This window comes from Salvelinus namaycush, chromosome 31 (assembly GCF_016432855.1).
Source record: "Salvelinus namaycush isolate Seneca chromosome 31, SaNama_1.0, whole genome shotgun sequence".
NCBI lineage: Eukaryota > Metazoa > Chordata > Actinopteri > Salmoniformes > Salmonidae > Salvelinus > Salvelinus namaycush.
The window spans coordinates 1,769,895-1,779,849 of record NC_052337.1 but is presented as its reverse complement, the minus strand read 5'-3'; the positions used below and the strand labels follow the sequence as shown (position 1 = coordinate 1,779,849).

Below are 9,955 nucleotides of genomic sequence, written 5' to 3'. Positions count from 1 at the left end.
TGGCTGTGGATATTTGACTCAGACAGTGGGTTAATTCTCCCGCCACTAGCGCGTGGAGTCCACCAGTGTACTTGCAAGTATTGTAGTTCTTGTGCGACTGATTCGCTGACGAGTGGAAAACGGCAAAAATTATTTCGACAGACTAAATGTGTTTTGGCTGACAAAACGGTAACAAACATTAAGAATGATTAAATTTGATGGTCATTCAGGTTAAATACTGTAGGTTGTCCGATCATAATTATGTAGATAGCTTTAGTGTTAGCTAGTTAGCTACCTTTAGCTAGCCATTTTCTGTGCTAATATCTCTGGCTGTGGTAAGGTTAGCAACTTTTGCAGCGATTACAGCCTCAAGTCTTCTTGTGTATGACACTACATGCTTGGCACACCTGTATTTGGGGAGTTTCTCCCATTCTTCTATACAGATCCTGTCAAGCTCTGTCAGGTTGGATGGGGAGCATCGCTACACAGCTATTTTTAGGTCCCTCCAAAGATGTTTGATCGGGTTCAAGTCCGAGCTCTGGCTGGGCCACTCAAGGACATACAGAGACTTGTCCCAAAGCCACTCCTGCATTGTCTTGACTGTGTACTTATGGTTGTTGTCCTGTTGGAAGGTGAACCTTCACCCCAGTCTGAGGTCCTGAGTGCTCTGGAGCAGGTTTTCATCAAGGATCTCTCTGTACTTTGCTCCTTTCATCTTTCCCTCGATCCTGACCAGTCTCCCAGTCACTGTCGCTGAAAAACATCCCCACAGCATGATGCTGCTACCACTACACTTCCCCGTAGGGATGGTGCCAGGTTTCCTCGAGACTTGACGCTTGGCATTCAGGCTAAAGAGTTCAATCTTGGTTTCATCAGACCAGAGAATCTTGTTCCTCATGGTCAGAGTCCTTTAGGTGTCTTTTGGTAAACTCCAAGCGGGCGGTCATGTGGCTTTCGTCTGGCCACTACCAGCCTAGTGGTTAGAGCGTTGGGCCAGTAACTGAAAGGTTGCTAGATTGAATCCCCGAGCTGACAAGGTAAAAATATGTAGTTCTGCCCCTGAACAAGGCAGTTAACCCACTGTTCCTAGGCCGTCATTGTAAGTAAGAATTTGTTCTTAACTGACTTGCCTAGTTAAATGAAAAATACATCTCTAGAATAGCCCTAGCCTACCATCTGTGGAAGAATAGATGATAACAGGTCACACTAGAATAGCCCTAGCCTACCATCTGTGGAAGAATAGATGATAACAGGTCACACTAGAATAGCCCTAGCCTACCATCTGTGGAAGAATAGATGATAACAGGTCACACTAGAATAGCCCTAGTCTACCATCTGTGGAAGAATAGATGATAACAGGTCACACTAGAATAGCCCTAGCCTACCATCTGTGGAAGAATAGATGATAATAGGTCACACTAGAATAGCCCTAGCCTACCATCTGTGGAAGAATAGATGATAACAGGTCACACTAGAATAGCCCTAGCCTACCATCTGTGGAAGAATAGATGATAACAGGTCACACTAGAATAGCCCTAGCCTACCATCTGTGGAAGAATAGATGATAACAGGTCACACTAGAATAGCCCTAGCCTACCATCTGTGGAATACATTTAAAATAGATAGCTCATTGCATTTCAAAATGTTTGTAAGCGAAAACATAGAAATTCTTCACAAAAAAAAAAAAAAATGAAATCAAGCTGCCTCAATACCCTAGATTTAGGGGTCAATTATTTATAATCGAGGGTATGAAGATAAAACACTTGGCTAGGGGTGAAACAGTTTATTTGGTGTTCAACAAAGAGGAGATATCTATAGAGTCACATGCACCGTGCTTCTACATCTGCAATGTTTGTTGTTTGGGGGTTTAGACTGGGTTTCTGTACAGCACTTTGTAACATCTGCTGATGCAAAAAAGGGCTTTATAAATACATTTGATTGATTGATTGATGTCACGGTCAAATATCAAACAAATATTTATGTAAAGTGTGAATGTGTCTCAAAAAAGGTTGACCCACTTGAAGACAACAGGAGAGATGTCATTCTCTCCCCCCCCCCCCCCACCAGGGCCAAACACAGAACAGAACAGCAGCATGGGAAAATATAGTAGAAAATGAAATAACCAAACATTGAAAAGAGTTGGACCATTATACATGATGTACAGATGAAAACGATGGGTCTGTTATTTTAATGAATGAATCAATCTGGCTCAATAATCAAGGTAAATGTCTCCAGCGTTCAGACCACTGAGAACTAAATTGTGTCAAGTTAAATAATTATTTCAAAACAAAATCAAGAATGTTGTTATGTATGATGAAATATGTTTTCTTGTCGGCGGTGGTTAGATCTGCCGCCCGCTTGGTTGTTTTCTGGAATTATTTCCAAGGCATTGTCCAGACACCAGGTGACAGAAGACAGTATCCTATTTACATTTCCCCTCCACTAAAAACAATCTTAGGTGGTGGTTTTGACACAATTATTTGACAGACTCCTTCCAACTAATGATGACTATATGATTATGAATATCTATATATCTGTATAATACCCTTTTCAAACCTCATTTTAAGACCTGCCGTTCCTGAGCCTTAATCATGAGATGAAATTCTGTTTAAATGCTTTGAAGGTAATAGGAAACTGACTGAGGATGCATCCTAGGAAACTAATAGGAAACTGACTGAGGATGCATCCTAGGAAACTAATAGGAAACTGACTGAGGATGCATCCTAGGAAACTAATAGGAAACTGACTGAGGATGCATCCTAAGGTACAGTAATAGGAAACTGACTGAGGATGCATCCTAGGAAACTAATAGGAAACTGCCTGAGGATGCATCCTAAGGTACAGTAATAGGAAACTGCCTGAGGATGCATCCTAAGGTACAGTAATAGGAAACTGCCTGAGGATGCATCCTAAGGTACAGTAATAGGAAACTGACTGAGGATGCATCCTAGGAAACTAATAGGAAACTGACTGAGGATGCATCCTAAGGTACAGTAATAGGAAACTGACTGAGGATGCATCCTAAGGTACAGTAATAGGAAACTGACTGAGGATGCATCCTAAGGTACAGTAATAGGAAACTGACTGAGGATGCATCCTAAGGTACAGTAATAGGAAACTGACTGAGGATGCATCCTAAGGTACAGTAATAGGAAACTGACTGAGGATGCATCCTAGGAAACTAATAGGAAACTGACTGAGGATGCATCCTAGGAAACTAATAGGAAACTGACTGAGGATGCATCCTAGGAAACTAATAGGAAACTGCCTGAGGATGCATCCTAAGGTACAGTAATAGGAAACTGCCTGAGGATGCATCCTAAGGTACAGTAATAGGAAACTGACTGAGGATGCATCCTAGGAAACTAATAGGAAACTGACTGAGGATGCATCCTAAGGTACAGTAATAGGAAACTGACTGAGGATGCATCCTAAGGTACAGTAATAGGAAACTGACTGAGGATGCATCCTAAGGTACAGTAATAGGAAACTGACTGAGGATGCATCCTAGGAAACTAATAGGAAACTGACTGAGGATGCATCCTAAGGTACAGTAATAGGAAACTGACTGAGGATGCATCCTAAGGTACAGTAATAGGAAACTGACTGAGGATGCATCCTAAGGTACAGTAATAGGAAACTGACTGAGGATGCATCCTAAGGTACAGTAATAGGAAACTGACTGAGGATGCATCCTAAGGTACAGTAATAGGAAACTGACTGAGGATGCATCCTAAGGTACAGTAATAGGAAACTGACTGAGGATGCATCCTAAGGTACAGTAATAGGAAACTGACTGAGGATGCATCCTAAGGTACAGTAATAGGAAACTGACTGAGGATGCATCCTAGGAAACTAATAGGAAACTGACTGAGGATGCATCCTAGGAAACTAATAGGAAACTGACTGAGGATGCATCCTAGGAAACTAATAGGAAACTGACTGAGGATGCATCCTAGGAAACTGACTGAGGATGCATCCTAGGAAACTAATAGGAAACTGACTGAGGATGCATCCTAGGAAACTAATAGGAAACTGCCTGAGGATGCATCCTAAGGTACAGTAATAGGAAACTGCCTGAGGATGCATCCTAAGGTACAGTAATAGGAAACTGACTGAGGATGCATCCTAGGAAACTAATAGGAAACTGACTGAGGATGCATCCTAAGGTACAGTAATAGGAAACTGACTGAGGATGCATCCTAAGGTACAGTAATAGGAAACTGACTGAGGATGCATCCTAAGGTACAGTAATAGGAAACTGACTGAGGATGCATCCTAAGGTACAGTAATAGGAAACTGACTGAGGATGCATCCTAAGGTACAGTAATAGGAAACTGACTGAGGATGCATCCTAAGGTACAGTAATAGGAAACTGACTGAGGATGCGCTATTTGAGGAGAATAAGAATGACAGACAGACAGACAGGTAAGAACAAGACAGACAGACAGGGATAAGAACACGACAGACAGACAGGGATAAGAACACGACAGACAGACAGACAGGGATAAGAACACGACAGACAGACAGGGATAAGAACACGACAGACAGACAGACAGGGATAAGAACACGACAGACAGACAGACAGGGATAAGAACACGATAGACAGACAGACAGGGATAAGAACACGACAGACAGAGATAAGAACACGATAGACAGACAGACAGGGATAAGAACAAGACAGACAGACACGGATAAGAACACGACAGACAGACAGACAGACAGGGATAAGAACACGACAGACACACGGATAAGAACACGACAGACAGACAGACAGGGATAAGAACACGACAGACAGACAGACATAAGAACACGACAGACACACGGATAAGAACACGACAGACAGACAGACAGGGATAAGAACACGACAGACAGACAGACAGGGATAAGAACACGACAGACAGACAGACAGGGATAAGAACACGACAGACAGACAGGGATAAGAACACGACAGACAGACAGGGATAAGAACACGACAGACAAACAGACAGAGATAAGAACACGACAGACAAACAGACAGAGATAAGAACAAGACAGACAGACACGGATAAGAACACGACAGACAGAGACAGACAGACATAAGAACACCACAGACATGGATAAGAACACGCTCTGACGTCCAGGTTCACAGTCTGCGTCCAGGTTCACAGCCTGCGTCCAGGTTCACAGCCTGCGTCCAGGTTCACAGCCTGCGTCCAGGTTCACAGCCTGCGTCCAGGTTCACAGCCTGCGTCCAGGTTCACAGCCTGCGTCCAGGTTCACAGTCTACGTCCAGGTTCACAGTCTGCGTCCAGGTTCACAGGCTGCGTCCAGGTTCACAGCCTGCGTCCAGGTTCACAGTCTGCGTCCAGGTTCACAGTCTGCGTCCAGGTTCACAGCCAGTGGTCCAGGTTCACAGTCTGCGTCCAGGTTCACAGTCTGCGTCCAGGTTCACAGCCTGCGTCCAGGTTCACATCCTATTCCCTAAAAGTAGTGCAGTACACAGAGAACAGCCATTTGGGAGGCACCCTGGTCCACAACTAACAGGCAGAACATAGGAACAGAAGGGCTGCATCAATAGCAGCACTACTTATCATACACTACCATACAGCACCATACACTACCATACAGTATTATACAGCACCATATAGTACCATACAGTATTATACAGCACCATACAGTACCATACAGTATTATACAGCACCATACAGTATCATACAGTATTATACAGTACCATACAGCACCATACACTACCATACAGCACCATACAGTATTATACAGCACCATACAGCACCATACACTACCATACAGTATTATACAGCACCATACAGTACCATACAGTATTATACAGCACCATACAGTACCATACAGTATTATACAGCACCATACAGTACCATACACTACCCTACAGCACCATACAGTACCATACACTACCCTACAGCACCATACACTACCATACAGTACCATACAGTACCATACAGTACCATACAGCACCATACAGCACCATACAGCACCATACACTACCCTACAGTACCATACAGCACCATACAGTACCATACAGTACCATACACTACCATACAGTACCATACACTACCATACAGTACCATACAGTACCATACAGCACCATACAGTACCATACAGTATTATACAGTACCATACAGTATTATACAGCATCATACAGTACCATACAGTATTATACAGCACCATACAGCACCATACAGTATTATACAGCACCATACAGCACCATACACTACCATACAGCACCATACAGTACCATACAGCACCATACAGTATTATACAGCATCATACAGTACCATACAGTATTATACAGCACCATACGGTATCATACAGTACCATACAGTATTATACAGTATTATACAGCACCATACAGTATCATACAGTATTATACAGCACCATACAGTATCATACAGTACCATACAGTATTATACAGCACCATACAGTATTATACAGCACCATACAGTACCATACAGTATTATACAGTATTATACAGCACCATACAGTATTATACAGCACCATACAGTACCATACAGTATTATACAGCACCATACAGTATCATACAGTATTATACAGCACCATACAGTACCATACAGTATTATACAGCACCATACAGTATTATACAGCACCATACAGTACCTAGCAGTACCATACAGCACCACACAGTATCATACAGTACCATACAGTATTATACAGCACCATACAGTATCACAGTGCCATACAGTATTATACAGCACCATACAGTATTATACAGCACCATACAGTACCTAACAGCACCACACAGTATCATACAGTACCATACAGTATCATACAGCATCATACAGTACCATACAGTATCATACAGTACCCCACAGTACCATACAGTACCATAGTATCATACAGCACCATACAGTACCATACAGTACCATACAGTATCATACAGTACCATACAGTATTACACAGTATCATACAGTACCATACAGTATTACACAGTATCATACAGTACCCATACAGTATACAGTACCATACAGTATTATACAGTACCATACAGTATTACACAGTATCATACAGTATCATACAGTATCACGCAGTATCATACAGTACCACGCAGTACCATACAGTACCATGCAGTACCATACAGTATCATACAGTACCATACAGTACCATACAGTATCATACAGTACCACACAGTATCATACAGTACCATACAGTATTATGCAGTACCACGCAGTATCATACAGTACCACGCAGTACCATACAGTACCACGCAGTACCATACAGTACCATGCAGTACCATACAGTATCATGCAGTACCACGCAGTATCATACAGTACCACGCAGTACCATACAGTATCATGCAGTACCATGCAGTATCATGCAGTACCACGCAGTATCATACAGTACCACGCAGTACCATGCAGTACCACGCAGTACCATGCAGTACCACGCAGTATCATGCAGTACCACGCAGTACCATACAGTATCATGCAGTACCATACAGTATCATACAGTACCATACAGTACCATACAGTACCATACAGTATCATACAGTATGTACAGTACCATACAGTACCACACAGTACCTAACAGTACCATAGTGTACCACATAGTACCATACAGTAGCATACTGTATCATACAGTATTATACAGTATTATACAGTACCATACAGTACCATACAGTACCATACAGTACCATACAGTACCATATAGTACCATGCAGTACCACGCAGTACCACACAGTATCATACAGTACCATATAGTATCATACAGTACCATATAGTATCATACAGTACCTAACAGTACCATACAGTACCACGCAGTACCACGCAGTACCACGCAGTATTATACAGCACCATACAGTATCATACAGTATCATACAGTATCATGCAGTACCATATAGTACCATACAGTACCATACAGTACCATACAGTACCATACAGTATCATACAGTACCATACAGTATCATACAGTACCACACAGTACCATATAGTATCATACAGTATCATACAGTACTATATAGTATCATACAGTACCATACAGTACCTAACAGTACCACACAGTACCATACAGTATCATACAGTACCATAGAGTATCATACAGTACCATACAGCACAGCATACAGTACAGAAGTCCTCCATTATTCAACCCTACATCATCAGGAATAATAGAGTAAGCTTGCAGTTCTGTTCCGACAAGGTTTTGGTGTCTGTCATACTGAAGAAACTGAGGGTTCAAACCAAAAGAAGCCTCTAGGAGAGAGGAAAGTGTTTCTAAGCCATTCACTCACACTGCCATACTGCCATACATCAAAAACAGAAATATAGGAGACAATATACAGCTGGTAAGTAAACAACAGAGTTTCTCATCATGCCAAAACGCACCTTCACACTTCAGAGAGACACAGAATGATCTAAAACTCAGCATTCTAACTAAAACAAGGGAGAAAAGCACTGGTCTATTCCCTGATTAAACATCTAGCATTCCCGATACAGAGTGAGAATCCTATGGGTGGTCGATTCCCTAAAGAGATCTGGAACCTGGTTCAGAGGGGTTCCCCTAATGCTGCAGCTGGGTTATTGTTGTGCACCACGGGGGTCAGATCTTCATTCCCTTAAGGGTCTGTAGCTGCTTGGTTAAACTTGGTTAAACTGTGAGGAGAGAATGCGAGGCTGGTTTGGTTTCTTCTAGCGCCAGACAGAGAAAAAAGGCTCAGTGTTTCTCATGCGTTGGGGCGGCTCTGGGTTGACTGACAGATCAAGAACAGGAAGGGATTGTACTTGCACAGGAAGCAGGAAGTCAGAACAGGAGCGAGTTCAGTTAATCATTGGTTGCATCCGAAATGGCACCCTATTCCTTATATAGTGCCTCTAGAGCAGGGGTATTGCACTCTGACCCCACGAGGTCAGGGGTATTGAACTCTGACCCCACGAGGTCAGGGGTATTGAACTCTGACCCCACGAGGTCCGGAGCCTGCTGTGTTTCTGTTGTACCTGATCATTATTGTACCCACCTGGTGTCCCAGGTCTAAATCAGGCCCTGATTAGAGGGGAATCATCCACCTGGTGTCCCAGGTCTAAATCAGTCCCTGATTAGAGGGGAATCGCCCACCTGGTGTCCCAGGTCTAAATCAGTCCCTGATTAGAGGGGAATCACCCACCTGGTGTCCCAGGTCTAAATCAGTCCCTGATTAGAGGGGAACAATGAAAAAACGCAGTGGAACTGGCTTGCAGCTCCAGAGTTGAGTTAGAGAGTTCTAGGGAATAGGGTGCTGTTCCAGACACATCCAGTCAGTCTGGGCTACTGGGCCATGCTGTTGAGGCTGCTGTTGGATCCTCCCAGGCCGTTCTCGGTCTTCTGGAAACTCTTGACTGCACTGGGGACCTGCATCCCTGTACTGAGGCTCAGTCCTCCGCACCATACCTGGAAGAACACAATACATTAATACAAAACCTCTATCATAGTCCACCACATTATTTTACATTTACATTTAAGTCATTTAGCAGACGCTCTTATCCAGAGCGACTTACAAATTGGAAAGTTCATACATATTCATCCTGGTCCCCCCGTGGGGAATGAACCCACAACCCTGGCGTTGCAAGCGCCATGCTCTACCAACTGAGCCACACGGGACCTACATGTCTGTAGATAACAAAACACACGTCATGACTGGCCTGCTCAGGTCAGGTTACCGTGGACCACAATCCTACAGAGAGATCTCTTACACCCACCAGAGGGGAAGAGATGGAGAGGTATGGAGATGGGGGGGGGGGGGGGTTTATGACACCTCACGCCCACTGTAAAACTAAGGCAGCAGACAAAATTCCTTTTAACATATCAGACTAAGTGACCATGAGCTGCAGCCAAGGTCTAAGTGGTCAGGAAACCCAAAACGCAACACGAGGTTGAAGAAGACCTTTTAACAACCTATGGATGAGTAGCCGTATCTAAAGGGGGTGAATTCCAGCAGGACCACCAGGTCACCACTCTCCAAGGAATCGTGTGT

The 9,955-nt window shown here is 43.4% G+C and overlaps 1 protein-coding gene across 1 annotated transcript in view; it reads right to left on the bottom strand.

Annotated features, from left to right (window-relative positions):
* Positions 1-9,127: 9,127 nt before the first annotated feature.
* LOC120026453 (FSD1-like protein) overlaps positions 9,128-9,955 on the bottom strand; it is a 66,992-nt gene continuing 66,164 nt past the window's right edge. The window contains exon 13 of the mRNA XM_038971315.1: positions 9,128-9,372. Within this exon, the coding sequence (XP_038827243.1) occupies positions 9,250-9,372 (123 nt within the window). The 3' untranslated portion in view covers positions 9,128-9,249. The remainder of the gene's footprint in view (positions 9,373-9,955) is intronic.